General features: G+C 38.3%; 1 protein-coding gene across 4 annotated transcripts in view; it reads right to left on the bottom strand.

Moving 5' to 3' along the window:
* Nucleotides 1-394: 394 nt before the first annotated feature.
* The window catches only part of LUZP2 (leucine zipper protein 2), a 426,207-nt gene continuing 410,964 nt past the window's right edge, over nucleotides 395-15,637 (bottom strand). For 3 of the 4 annotated variants that reach the window (XM_056850998.1, XM_056850995.1, XM_056850996.1), the window contains 2 exons: nucleotides 2,134-2,214; nucleotides 395-824 (listed from right to left, as the gene is read on the bottom strand). In XM_056850998.1, the coding sequence (XP_056706976.1) occupies nucleotides 720-824; nucleotides 2,134-2,214 (186 nt within the window). In that variant the 3' untranslated portion in view covers nucleotides 395-719. The remainder of the gene's footprint in view (nucleotides 825-2,133; nucleotides 2,215-15,637) is intronic. The other variant, XM_056850997.1, reaches the window with a different exon arrangement.

Raw genomic sequence — 15,637 nt, 5'->3', positions numbered from 1 at the left:
GTTGTGTTTTTAAATCTTGTTGCTTAATTTTGGTATTCAATTAACTTTCTTTGCTTATATTGGTGAGTACTGGTCCAACCCCAGAACCGCTTGGTTGTGTTACAAGCGAGAAACAGGGTCTCTGTTTCCACAGCCTCACATGGTCTCCTTAGCCCCCTCCCAAAACCTGATCCTTCGGTATTCTATTGCAGTTGCTGCCACCAAGCAAGCTGCAGAGACATGGTTGTGGCTGGACTAGCCATGTGTCCCTCTGTATGCATACACCGGAGGCAAAAGTAAATGATGTGGCAGGAGGGTTTCCGAACCCACTTTGGTGGAGCTTCCTGGTTTGTATTAATTCCAAAAGGCCAAACCACAGTCCATAGTGTGTAAAAATGATACTTACGAAACAGTATTGGTTAATAAAATAAAACTTCTTAATAGCATTTCTTTACAAAACAGAGTAATTTATAATAAGCAAGTTACAGATCAGGGCAGAATAAAATTCAAAAAACTGGACTGTATTACAAAGCATTTTTTTTCAAACATCCATTTCTGTTGGATTATTGCTGAAATATACTAATCAATCTATTTCAGAAATTTCTAGACTAATTTACAAACATCCATAAAATAGTGAAAAAATTGCATGCTTTAGAAACCTGGTACGTTTTCATGCCTCTGGACTAAAAAGATGAAGACGATAGCAAATGAAGAACATTTTAAAGATAGCGGGATGATGTTTACAGAGTCTTTTCCTTGATTTTAGCCTGTTCGTCAGAGTTGATTTCTTTTCTCTCCACTGATTTTTTAATCCCATGTTTAATCCACGGAGGACTGTGTGACTTCTGATGACAGAAGAAATAAAACACTTTCAGCATTAAGAATTTTTTTTAATTTTCTGAAAGATGATAAAAAACAATCATTAGGAAGGGGGGATAGAGATCCAATTCTCCTGTTCAGTTTCTTACTAGGATCCTTTATTGTATATATCTGTATAGCACCATCAATGTCCCTTGTACTGTCAAGAGCAAAAAATAGTTCCTACCCTGAGCAATTTGTAATCTAAAATTCAACACAGAGGTGACCATCAGGGCAGAGAGTAAATAATATGGTGTAAATGTTGTGTTGCAACTGAGCTGCTCATTTTAAGCTAGAAAAATAAAATGTTTGTCATAATAGCCTTTTAAAAACATTGCATGCGTATGACTGTAAGTACTTCTGTTTTGTCTTCTGAGAGTCTGTTCAACAATGATCTTTTCATATCATTCAAAATATGAAGTTACTAGCCAATCTTTCATACGGTTATGGGTAGTGAATAATAAAATGTCCCAGGGAGATCAAGATTGAATCTTAAATACAGCCAGGAACATATTGGATGTCCTTTGGTCATTCATTATCACTGAGTTTACCTTACAGAGTTGTTGTGGAGATAAAATGGAAGGGGGGCTATGCACATGACCTTTGTGCTTGACAGAAGGGAATTTTAACAACAATAGAGGCACTGTAAGAAAATTTACAGTATGTGGCATGAATAAGATCGATACACATTTGCAAAAATGTATGTTATATAGGAATAATAATAAGGGAGCTAGAGATGACTGTAGCTGTCTATCAAGCGCACAAATGATGGCAAAAAAGCCAAGGCTTGCTACCACAAAATGCATGAAACTAATACCGGCAACCATCATAGCTAATTTTTGATTAGGTGCTGATTAGTGCAACTGTAGCTTATTTTTATACCTATATGGTATTAACTTCCATTTATAATAAATTACTGCACAATCATTTAAATAGTGATATAGATTTACAGAACTCCTATGAAAGTAACCCATGACAATATTTTAACTTCACTATACTCCATCTTAATGGTTCTAGAACAGTGTCTCTAGTCAAGAATTTCTAAATCAATCCTGGTGGAATAAACACATAAGAAACACTAATAAGCAGTCCATTTAAGCCTATTGGACTGCAGTATTAATTTTAGAGGCTGGTTTAGTGAGTTAGTACACAGATAAAATTGCATTTTATTGGGAAGTGAAAACTCAGTCAATATAGATATCTCCCTAAAATCTGCTGGTTCTGAATATGCAGATAAGAAATGAAACTTAATATTCAACAATAAGGTCTGAATATGTTAAAAAAAAATAGCCATACCTGAACATTTGGGTCTGTTTCTGCCAGTGTCAGCTGCGGAGAGCTTGAATTGTTTCGGTTTCCTAAACAAGTTTTGCCTACCTGAAAAAGAAATGATCAGAATCATGCAACTGGTTCACAATTTGACTCGCAGTTTAGCAGTCACGAGAAGAACATCTTGCCTTAAAGACTCCAACTTCTTTTATCAAAACTACTGTCCACATGCTACAATATGTCTACTCCCTCTTCTCTGTGGCACCGGAATGGAAAACACATGAATGCACAAAACAGGAGAGATATCTCAGGGAAACAGAGTTGACTACAGCTCTAGGGTGCATATTTCACAAGTGTGCATACTACAATTCCCTTTAAATATTCCAGAAAATATTCAGCTGACATAGTATGGAGTAATGTTAATGCTGGGACATGTTATTTCCTCTAAGTATAAAGCAGCCCTAATTCATAATTAAAGTAATGGGAATATTCTTTGTCTTAATTAAAATAATAGAAATTTTGAATGGCAAATAAACATGAAATCTCTCAGACAGGAAGAGAGTATTTAATTATACTCCTTAAAATTATACTCCTGAACACATTGCTTAATGTTATTTAAAAGAAGTGAATTATTTTTTAGCTTTCCAGGATAAAGAGTATTAACTGGCAATTAACTGAATTGCAGGAAAAAACTCAAACTTTGTGTCACTGGTAAAAGGAACAACCTTACACTAGTAAAACCTTACACAGGTTTATTTTGTTTTTAACTGGGTCAAGCATCTTCTTTGGGAAGTCATTTGATTCTAAAGATTATTCAGAATGTATATCATATATATATATATATATATATATATATATATATATATATATATATATATATATATATATATATATGATATGTGTGTGTATTTATAAATCGTTTATCACAAATTAGCAGCAACTATCTAGAATCATCAAAATATTGCAATATTTTCAGACATAGGCTTGGATTCAGATTAATGTTTCCACAGGTGCAAGGATTTCTATAGATGGAGCATGATTCTCCCCCTGTTGCAGCAGCCTGTAATGCCCCCCCCCCCAAACAAAAAAAAAACTTGGGGGAGAGGAGAGTAGGAAAAATCATGCTGCATGTATGGAAGTACATGTGGAACCATTAGTCTGGATCAAACCCCTATGGTACTATTTTCAAGCAGAACAATTCATCATTCATCATCATCGAATATTCTAATAGCAAAGTTGTGAAATAGTGTGAAATCTAAATAACAAAAACAAAACATTGGAGGCTTTGAAAACCCCCAAAATGATGAAAGGGGCACCTGTAGGTTTATGAAATGGATTCCCTCAGTTGCCATTGCTAGGTAGGGGTGTGCATTCAGTTAAGCCAAGCTCAAAAAAGCAAAAAAATAATAATCTTACCAGTATTTCTCTGCATATTTTTTTGCCAAAAAATGGCTTTTTAAACTGTAGCTGGTAATCCCTATTCCCATAAAATCTGAAAAAAATGCTTTTTTGCTGGGATCATTTTGGGGTCACTGGCTACAACAGTAGAAACCCCTTTTAAGAGGAAAAAAACCCACTTCAGCACATTTGCGCTGAACCCCATGGCACTTTAAAGTTTTACTCCTCCCCTTCTGCTCTATTATAGTTTGTGGGGAATTCTGGGACTTTGGGGAGCTGTTTTTTTAAGATAGAAGCACCAAATTTTCAGGATAGCTTTTGATCACTCTCCTTAGATGAACCCTCAAGCTTGGTAAAGATCCAATTTTATGGGGCCCCATTTTCCCTCCACTTGTGGGCCCATAAAATTGGACCCCTTGACCCAATATTTACCAAACTTTGGGAGTTCTTGCAAGAAGAGTTACCAGAAGCTATGCAGCCCCATCCCCAGAGCCTTGGAAAGATTCCTCATAGGCTATAATGAGGCCAACCTTTTTTGAATAACCAAAAAAACTCAACCCCCCTATACCAGTATGAGGATTCAGGATCTTTCAGAAATCCCAATAAAATCTGGGTTGAATTTGAATTTTCCTTTTTTTTTTTTTTTTTTGCACACCCCTATTGCTAGGCAACCACAGCATTCCAAGTTTGGAGTTTCTGTGAGTGAAAGGCAGGGGAGGGAGCAGGGCCCTTTTCAGAGATGTTTTGGATTTTGAGGGATACTCATTGGAGCCATGCCTGGCAGCAACCTCTAGGTGACTTAGAACCACCCAACTTGCATGTCTCAACTAGGCCTGGATGCTTGCTACTCTTCAATAGCAGTCACTCTACAAAAGCCAGTGTGGTGTAGTGGATAGAGCTTCAGAGTAGGGTCTGGAGGACCCAAACTTGAATCCCTATCTGGCTGTGGAAGCTCAGTGAGTGATTTAGGACTATATACTTTTAGCTTAACCTACTTCACAGGGTTGTTGACAGGATAAAAAAGGAGAAGAATAATGTAAGCTGCTTTGGCACCCACTGTGCAGGAAGGCAGGGTATAAACTAAGTAAATAATAAATATAGCTGAAGATGTGAGGCAGATAAAAATGTGGTTGGCAAATGGCTGAGGGCAGAATGAGGCAGGGAAAGGGGAGAGGATATGAGGGTTGTCAGGGGAAGGAAAAGAGGAAATAGTGCAGGAGGGGATACATTAGAAAGAGTTGCAATGTAATATACTGGTTAATAGCAGAGTTGGGGTTTAAAAAATGGATACTAGATGTAGTTATAAGGTATAATGGTTTATAAGATTAAGATAATTTACCAGTTTGTACGATGATTAAAGATGACTTACATAAATGAAATGAAATGAAAATACTTGAGATTAGATTTATTGATGATGTTTTGTAACCTTTCAAGAGGCTATAGTTGGGGCGAAGTCTAGGAAAATGGGTTATAAAGGGCACAGTTAAAGAATGGAATGAAATGTTTTACTTTCCTTATTTGTTTTCCCCTCTTTTCTTATTTCTGTACCCTATAAAAATAAAAATAAAAATAAAAGAGGGTTGTCAGGGGAAGGGAAAGAAGAAATAGTGCAGGAGGGGATACAGGGGAAAGTGAAGTCCCCCCACACTAGTTCTTGAATTGTCCTGATCATGCAAGTGGGCCTAGCCCAGTGGTAAGCACCACACCACTGAGCTATAGTTTTCCTAGGTAGAGGTGGCTATGAGTGGAGGGGAAGCTTAAGAGAGATGACCAGATAAATGTAGGTTGGCTTTTAGGTGGGAAGGAGAGAAGGAATCAGGAGAAAGGGAGAGGCTATGGGGGCTTTCAGGAAAAGGAAGGTTCTCACTTGTTCCATATAATAATAATAGGATGGATCCAATGGATACATTCCACTAACAGCAACCACTGTTTTGTTTTGTTTTTGCACAGAATTAAATGCTACATATTTGCAAGCTAAATTAGGTTTCAGAAACCTGGAATGTGAAGATAATATATGACACTTTGACCATCAGAACTGGGTTATCAATACAAGCAGATGTGGTGGAAAGAGCAAGGAAAAGGAAACCGGGTATCCAGGCATTGTAATTCCTTCCATTTTTCGTTTTAATTGTAGAACTAGTGTGGTCTGAGTTATCTACATGGGATATGTTCTACTTTTGGCATGTGGTCCTCTTCTTGGAATAATTCCAAGGTTTCTCACTGTGGTCTATAACACCCTGCCAGAACTATAGACAGCAGCTCTGCAGACAGTATTTTACATTGCAACAGCTATCATTAAACTTCCAAAATACTCTTTCATTTTAGTTAATATTGTATTGGGAGATACTGCGGGGGGAAACGAAGCAACAGCCTTCATTGGATACCTGAATCTTCAGCATATAAACATTCTGCTCCTTTAGACAGCAGCCTTTTTGACTTGTGCTGGTAGAGCACTGGTTGTCATAGAAATAAGAGAATATCATTGCCATCCTTAATAGAGTTACACCCTTCTAAGCCTATTAATGTCAATTGACTTAGAAGGGTACAACTCTGCTCAAGATTTCACTGTGTCTGAAAATAGAACTATATAATGAAGAGGAACTGTGTAAACAACAATGGAGAATAAAAGTTGGTTTGCTTAGGCAATATGTGACATAAGCCACATTGTTTTGCACAGAGTGCTTTGTGCAGTGAACAAGATTCTTCTCTCAGCATGGTATTGCATAAGCATATACTACAAGGTTTCTTTGGAGCTGGTTACTGTGGTGACAAGATATGTGGGATACACATATCTTCTTCTTTCTCTGATTTTTGCTGTAGCAGCACTGGGTGTTGACAACCTGTCATCCACACAAGCTGCTTTTCGTTAATAACAACAAACTGTCAGAAGTGTAATTACTGGCATTATTGCCGGGGAGCTGTTTGCCCAGGCCCCAATTTCGTTCAAAGGAGGCATGAAGCCTCATTGGGCAAGAAGTCCGAGGAGCAGCAGCCAACTGAGAGGCAAGGCTACTTATTAATGCTATGCCTCTTCAGAGCAGGCTTTTCCTGCTGGCTTTCCCACCCACTTCCCTTTAACATTATGGGATTAGCTGGCCACTTCAGGGCTGATCATGAATTTTTGGGGTTCTCCTTAATTGGTACCTAGTAGTACTTTTTTCCCGCCTGCTTCACGATGTTGGGGTGATTGATGGTTTTTTAACTAAATAGATCTGGTCAATTGATTGTGTAGGCCATAACTAAGAATTAGGCACCGAGTCAATAATTATTGGATCCTGTGTGGTCATAAGGTGGGATACCTTAGATTTGGTAGGTAACCATTCCCTTTCAGCGAGTAATGGGTCTATGGGATTAGAATGGCCCCTATCATAGAATGGACATTTAAGGAAAGCCCTGCTGGATCAGACCAAGGCCCATCAAGTCCAGCAGTCTGTTCACACAGTGGCCAACCAGGTGCCTCTAGGAAGCCCACAAACAAGACAACTACAGCAGCATCCTGCCTGTGCTCCACAGCACCTAACATAATAGCCAGGAATTGGGTGGGCTGATCACCAGAGGTAGGGATTAGCAGTAAACACCTTGAGACATCCATGTGGCGGAGGGAGTGTCTGGAGCAGTGCATCTCTGGCAGCAGGGTGCAGCTGGAAAGAAGCTGCCCTTTGGTGCTGAGCAACATCTTTCCAAATCTGGTAGCCAGAGTGCAGTGCATCAGGTGAAAGGCTGGGCTGGTCACCTCTCAGCACATTGTGTGCAGGCAATGATAAACAAAGCTGGCAGAGGATACTGGCTATGTTAGGAGTCAGGGTGGGTCTGCCAGAAAAGGCAGCCTTTTAAATATCTGGGATATATTTAAGAAGATCAGTTTAATTAATTGAAGAAACCAGTTAACCCCAAAATGTTGTGTCGTGTCTTCTTTGGACTGGTGTCCGGGCAATCAAGTGGCAGCTAAAGAGAAAAAAATGAAACGAAACTAAAACCAAACCAAATAAAAACTTCCCAGAGTAACTTTATTAGTGAGGTCCTGGGGTTTCCCCAGAAGACTGGAGTGACTACAGCCTTGAGTCAGGTGTGTCTTTAGTCCTTTCCCATATGGATGGAGAGAGAGAGAGGTAGCCATTCTTCTCAAGTGAGATTTAAGCTACAGTGAATCTTGATGTTTTCCATAGGAAGTTACTGCAACTACCAGTGTGAATGATAAGTTAAGTTGCACATATATAATACTTTGTTGGATCAAACATACATGCTCTTCTAGTTTAAGATTTACAGCACAATCTGATGTAGCATTACTGCAGTTACAATTCATGTGTGAATTAATAAATCACTTGGTCCTCAAGTCAGCTGGTGTCATAATAGTGTCTCAAATGTTTTTATTTTATTTTATCTGTCATCTAGGACATTTGTACTTCATGGGTGGTATTCCAAAAAATCTTGAGACAGAATCAAAGATTGTGATTTTAGACTGAGATTTACTTTATTGTTATTTTGAACTGTGGTATGTTTGCAGCAGTTCCAGCCTAGCTTTGCCTCTTTGGGGCACACAGGAATACCATGGCAGTACATCGAGTTCAGTTTCTGGTATGGAACATTTTTTCACTTCTGCTACTGTGGATAAGTATCTTGGATCCTCCTTATGCCTAATTCTATCAAATTTAATTTTCTCTGTTTTTTTTTAAAAAATGGCTGGATACATGAACTTTTGTTCATATTAATCGTAAAAATTTAGATGTGGCTATACAGAGCTTGCTTAAGTGCAGAGAACTGTTTGTCAAGGATATAAAGAGCAGCTGTGAAACGGACACACTTTCTCCTCATCTCTGAAGTGATGCAGAGAGGACCCTCTACAGCAACAGTGAAATTGATAACAGGCATCCTTATCACTTTAGCCTCTGGAATGAAGAGGTTTTTTTCTGATTCAGAGATGGAAGGGGATTGTTTTAATTTTGTCACTGATGTCTGCAGCCTTGTTAGCAAGAAATATATGTTATCTGTAGAATGGTGTCTAAAGGCTGCACAGTGACTTTCGTTTAAGGAACCTTTACCACACATCTGGAGGAGCCTCTGCTTCACCATGGAGACAAAATAGATAAGGATTTGAAACTGCCTGAGCTGTCTGTTGTAGGAGGAGAGGGCAAAATCTCAGTCTTTATTGTCTCTGCTTGTCTACCAATAGACCCAATTTGCTAGCAGACACGTGTGATACATCCCTAGAAAATAAAAGAGCTCATGACCCAACACAGAATAATAATAACGAAAAACTCAAACATGGAGATATTGATAAATTTGACAGAAAATAGAAAAATGTACACCCCTCCCCCCAAAAAATCAGTACAGTTCCATCTGATGGAAACATCAGCAGTCTCTTTTGGATGGAAAACTTCCCTGTCAAGCAAATATCTACTGAGTCACCCTCATTTCTCCCCTTTCATTCTTCCAATTAGTGTTTCATGCTTTGTGAAAATGAAGCAGAAAACATCAGTGAAATGAATACATCACAGAATACATAGGAAAAGTATTGACCTTTTCTCACTGTTTTCGAACATAGTTTTTCTATTCATATTTTTTGTAATGGCTTCATTAAAAATGTTTAAGTCAGATTTTGATTTGTTCTTATCTCATCCCTTGGGTGCTGAACTTTCATTATGATGTAACTTAGTTTATTCATTCCATAATGTCATTATGAGGAGCAATAGGCAATGCCACATTATTATAGTTTAAGAATGTGTAGAACAAAGATCTGGATATTTATAGGGTCCACATTTAACTAAACACTAAGAATCAACGCAATTAAAGCAAAGCTACCATTGTTTCTACTAGGACTATTATTTAATCTCTCACTTTTAGTGCAACCTCTTATTGTATATGTGCGTAGGTGTAATTGTAATTCAGAGAATGAATAAGCTAAGTCTCCAACAGTATAAAATACATGTAATTACCATTGTGTGGTCTGGAAAACTGATTTAACAGAACAAATGGGCTATAAATTGTTAAGGCCAAACAAGAGGTTTTTAGAAGATTTTTATTAGGTAGTATCCATCACTTTTGGGGGCAACTATATTGCCAGAACACCTGGTCAAAACAAAAGAGCTCGTAAATGTGTCTCAGTATTATTAAAACATGAATAGAAGCCACAATAATAGTTTGTTTTTTGGCTAGAGGACCATGCCTAACACATGAATATCTTTTTAGCCCAGTAAATATGCAAGTATTACATGCTGATTATAAAAAAGAAAAGACACCCACTCCAATCTATATATGTTTCAGGGATTTAAACTTTTATGGATTATAACTTTTCTTTATCCTTCAGTGGGCTGTGGGAGCTCCCCTGTCATAAAGGAGCCAGTTCTACAGAACTCTGCTTAAAAAAAGGTAAAGGTCCCCTGTGCAAGCACCGGGTCATTCCTGACCCATGGGATGATGTCACATCCTGACGTTTACTAGGCAGACTTTGTTTACGGGATGGTTTGCCAGTGCCTTCCCCAGTCATCTTCCCTTTATTCCCAGCAAGCTGGGTCCTCATTTTACCGACCTCAGAAGGATGGAAGGCTGAGTCAACCTTGAGTCGGCTACCTGAAACCAACTTCCATTGGGATCAAACTCAGGTCGTGAGCAGAGCTTGGACAGCAGTACTGCAGCTTAACACTCTGCGTCTGCGCCACGGGGCTCCTAACTCTGCTTAGCTTCCAAGATTTGATGAGATTGGATTAGCCTGGGCCATCCAGGTCAGGGCAAACTTTCATGCAATGCATACTGTTTCAGTTGTATAGGACTTTGCTATGAAGGGATGATTCTCCCATATGAACCTACCTGCTCACTCTGGTCATACTTGAAGGCGCTGCTTCAGGTGCTGCCCTCATCTGTGGTTAGATGGGTGGCAAACTAAGAAAGGGCCTTCTCAGTTGTGGCACCAAAACTTTTGAACTCCCTCCTCAGAGAGGTTTATCTGTCTTTATCTATCAGTGTCTTTTGGCAGCAGGTGAAGACCTTTTGTTTCATCTCGCATACCCCCAATAATGGTTATTGGCCCTCCTTCTAAAGAGTTCTTTGTTTATGATTTTAATGAAATTTAATATTTTAACCTGTATTTTAATGACTTAAATGTTTTAATGTTTTGTTTTGTTTTTATGTTCACCAGCTTGGGAACATTGATTTGATGCAAGGATGGCATAAAAATGATTTAAATAAGTAAATTAAAGAAAAACCCATTATGTATTTTTGGCAGCTACAGGACATATTTCAGAGACACTGAGCTACCATTACGTCACATCATTTTGGTCACATTCTTTGAAGTGTAATGGAAACAGCTAGAAGATGTTATATTGTTAACATTAGAAATATTAGACATTACAAGAAAGAAAAAGGAGAGAGGCACAGGGTAGAGAAACTATGGCTGCAATCCTGAAGGGGTGGGGCTGAAGCTCCTTAGGAGCCAGCATGACCCCATGAGGGCATAAGGAGAGATTCTACCATATTAATAGTAAGATATTGAGTGTGACTTACATTCAACAAGTAAAACAAACAAACAAACAAACAAACAAACTTCATGCCATGGAGAATTAAGTTATTAGGCTTAGACTATTCAAACACCAAAATCAAAGAAATGCAAAAACAAACAATTCCTTCCTTCAGTGGTTAGTACTTTGTCTATAACTCTGTGTACTGGCATGAAATACAGTAACTTAACAGCAGCATGTAATATTACTTGGCTCACAGCCCTTCTTTGTGTAAAAGTGATGTTAGTTCTTCTAAGAAGTACACTTATAAAAAGAGTGTAATAGCAATTAACAATTTAAATGTAAAATTGCTACAATGTTCTGTAAGACAATCTGATAAAACAAGCATGCATTCTGTATTTGAAATAGCAAATGTAGTCAAATGAAGCAGATTTGTGGTGGCAGAGTGTATATGTTGTAGAATGAATCCCATTAGACTACAGATGGGGGAATGAGATATTTGATGCTCCCCAAAGTACAAAAAAATACTCCTATGAATAGAAAACAAGCTCAGTAGACAAAACTATGGAAGGAAAGGAAGTGAAACAGAGTGCTGGCAACAACAACCTTGTTATGAGATGCATATCTTTTGTTAAAATGAAATTGTAATCAAGATTATTTTCTCTGCATAATGTTAAAACACCACAAATAAAATATCAGAAAAGAGTAATTAAAACGATTAAAGCAGTAAGATAGAATGAATCATATATAGAAACAATAGGATTCAGAGGATTATATATTTGAGATATTTGTTTTTAAAAGTATGAAGCATAAAGCTATAACCTAGAATTGTTAGAAATCACAGATGGTGGGGGGGTAGATATTTACTTGAATAGGCAAGTGTAATGATATGTTTAGCAGTAATTATAGTAGTATGCTGGAATAATAGTGTACGTGGAAGCAATCTCAATTTGATATATTATATTGGGTTGCCTTTTAAAGTATTAAGCAACAAATTGTATGGACAGTTAGGTATTCTATATATTTTGCGCTTTTTTCTGTTTTCTTTGTATTCACTATTATGTAATAAAAATATAATTAAAAAAACACCTTGTGAGGAGGCAACCTGGCAATGACTGTAGCAGCCATGAACTGTGCTGGCTAATCATTCCTTGCTCTGGTGCTGGCTTGGTTGATGGGTTTAGCAGCATATGCAAGTGTTGTGTCCGTGTAGTAAACTTTGCAGAAAGATACGTCCAGCAGAAAGCAGAACAACTGCTATTTACTGCATTAGAAGTAAAATAAAGCAAGATGTCTTCTGAATGCAGCATGATGCTGGTTTCAGGGCCTCCCTAGCTGACTTGAGCCCCAGGAATTTTGTACCCCCTCCTCAGTCCCCATCCTTTGGCAGCATTGTTAGCAGGTCAGTGGGAAAGGATTCTTCAAAAGTAATTTCCATGGCCCCCAATATTGATGAATCCTTGTGCAAACACAGAAATATCTGCAGCCAAGAGCCTGAAGAGTATACTGATAATGGAGTCAAGGAACTCTCCTCATGACACCTCTCCCATTAATAATTGTGGTTAGGGATGATGGGAACTATGTGGTGCATTGTGATGAACTAAGAGTTAAACTTTGAGAGAAGCTCAGGAAAAAACTGGCAGGGAGTGGGCAGAACTAAGGTGCTCACTCTCTCTTTTCTGAAAAAGGGAGGGAGTCTGGTTTTGGTAACCTGCAAGTTCAGTAGCTGTTTTGGACTCTGGGAACCTAAGGGTTCAGATATGTCTAAGCGGTTGTGAAACAACTTCTGTGGAGTGACAGAGACTGGGAGGAAAGGAACCTTTTCTCAGGTCACTGAATGGGAATGGGCTCTGGGAAGGAGATATTCCAGATACAGGGTTTTGTTAAGGAATTACTGCCACAAAAGTGGTGTAGATTTATAGCGAGAACTGAAAGAGATTTGAGGAACAATCTCCATACTTCTTTGTTCTCTGGGGGAGAGAGATTGTCTAATCTCCATACTTCCCTGTTAGCTAGTCAGAAGAGTATGAATAGGAACATCTATAGGAAGTTCTGTGAACCGAATTTGGGAACTTAATTTTAAAATTGTAATTCTGTACTAAGATCTATGCCTCCTCTGTAGTAAAACCTATAAACTAGCTATGGTTCTGTGCCTTCCCTACATGCCATTTTCCCTCCAAGTCCATCCCTTGTACAGTGTTTAACAAATCTATGTTACTTGGTTATTAACTTGAAAAGGCCTCCAGAGTCTCATTTCTTCTGAGGTAAAATAAGTAAAGGAACTAAGGAAAAATACTAAAACTCCAATTGGACTTTTTGGAAAGGAGTGGCTCTCTCACTTGGTATGCACAGATCATGATAAGCGTCAACCTTGATACATTTGGAATCAATTTTGAATCCAGTATGTATCTGTATCCAATCTATAATGGATCTGTGGACAAAATGAAAACATCATCCTCCCAAAATTGGACTTTGACCCATCAGAAAATAGGTATCTCCTAGCTAAAGTCTCAATGAAGTCAGGATTGAGTAGCAGTTAATGAGATGCACTTGGATTGAAGTGTGGGCATACATGTCAACTGGTCACTTCCACCTTATGGAAACCCTATGAATTAATGCCCTAAGGGCCATGGCTTCCTTGATTCATTGCAGTGATTCTTGTCTTCTCATAATGTGACCACAGTATGATCGTTGGGCCATTTTAGCTTCTAGAGAGAGTTCAGGCTTGATTTGATCTAGAACCCACTTATTTGTCTTTTTGGCAGTCTGTGGTATCCACGGAATTCTCCTCCAACACTACATTTTAAAGGAATCAACTTTCTTCCTGTCTGCTTTCTTCACCGTCCAACTTTCGCACCCATACATAGGAATGGGAAATACTGTAGTATGAATTATCTTAAGGTGATCATTTTAATCAAGGACTGTTTTTATTGGTCTTACACCTTTATTTGTATGGGCCGTCTGTGATTCTGCGGTGCAAACTATTGAGTCTGGACATTTTGATGTGTTGGCATGTGTTTGATCAGTTGACCGTATTAATAAATTTGATTTGATTTAGTATGACTTATCATGATCTTGGTTGCCAGCAACACATGCTTAGACTTAAGGATCTTTTCTAGTTCCTTCATAGCTGCCCTTCCCACACTCAATCTCCTTCTGATTTCTTGGTTGCAGTCTCCCCTTTGGTTGATTTTTGATCCAAGGAATAAAAAGTCTTTAATAATTTCAGTCTCTCCATAATCAACCTTAAAGTTGTGTATTTCTCCAGTGGTTGTTACTTTTGTCTTCTTGATGTAACCCCACTTTGTCACTTTCTGCTTTAACCTTCATCAGTAGTCATTTCAAATCTTTACTATTTTATGCCTCTAATGTGGAAATCCAGGTTTAAATCCAAATATGGGCCATAAAGCTGCCTAAAACAATGGTCTCTTTTAATCAATTTACTTCACAAAGTTATTGTGAAGGATGGGATAATCCCATCCATATGAACCACCCTGATCTGTTTGGAGGAAGAATGTGAAATAAGTGTGAGGAATGAATGAAGTAGCAGACATTTATCATACTGCTTCCAGTATCTGTAGGTCACACCAGGGTGAATTGATTTACCCTTTCAGTTTAAATACATGGCCTAGCCTTGTTGGGATAGTAGGGCTGCAAATAGACACTTGGTGCAAACATTATGCACACACTCAAAGATAAATATCAATGGTGTTAATTTCTATAACAGTAAATGCTTCACAAGAACATAAGAATGCAACCTGAGATTTATTTAACAAATGGCAACCTACAAACTGCCCTGAAGATTGAATATTACATTGAACATTACTGAAATCATTACCACAGATATATAATTATTACTCATAACCAGATAGCCACTCTTTCATATGCACTGGATGCAAATTATGAACATAAATGTGTTTTATTTATATGACACCTCAACTGTAATGAGAGCTGTACAAAGGATAAAATAAACAGGTCTTTGCCACAGGGGTTAATTATTTAAACATAGATAAGAGACAAAAGGTCTGGAGAGAGGGAAGGAATAGAGAACAAGAATGTTGAGATGGTGCTATAGTCTAACTTCACAGGGCAAAATGCTGGAGATGATCCAGCTATTACGAAATAGATGTGGAAACTGCAGAGCAGAAGTTTTGGTACAGGAGTTGTAGGAACAGCAACAGTGCAGATGTGCTCTGATTTATCCCACTTCTCAGTGTATTATATACATTCTGTATCCTAAGCATTATATCATAAATATGACACTATGTGTCCATGGAACTGCCAGGTGATTTTAATCCCTGCAAGGACATCTAGCAGTTTGAACCATCGTGTATGACTTGGGGGAATTACTGGATAATATTCTTGTAGGGGTACCTCGATTTGACCCTTTGCAAGTCCATGGAGCAAGTCTACGTACTCTGGGCTACCTGACCTAGGAGTTAGGGTACAGCTGAACACCTCTGATTCCTGGCCACCTTTCTTAAAGTAGTTTGGATGCACCCATTGTTACTTTGTTACTCTGTAAACTGTTCTCCCCGCTGCTAATAAAAACTCAAGAATTCATAATTCTGTTCATCTTCCATGGACAGGACTTCTCTACCCATATGAATCAAGAAAAGATAGACAGACAGCTTATTTAGAAGCACTTACTCCTTTTTTTCCACTCTGGTCCTGTAGCTTGT

The sequence above is a fragment of the Euleptes europaea genome, chromosome 6, assembly GCF_029931775.1.
Source record: "Euleptes europaea isolate rEulEur1 chromosome 6, rEulEur1.hap1, whole genome shotgun sequence".
Taxonomy (NCBI): Eukaryota; Metazoa; Chordata; class Lepidosauria; order Squamata; family Sphaerodactylidae; genus Euleptes; species Euleptes europaea.
This window is presented reverse-complemented; position numbering and strand designations above follow the sequence as displayed.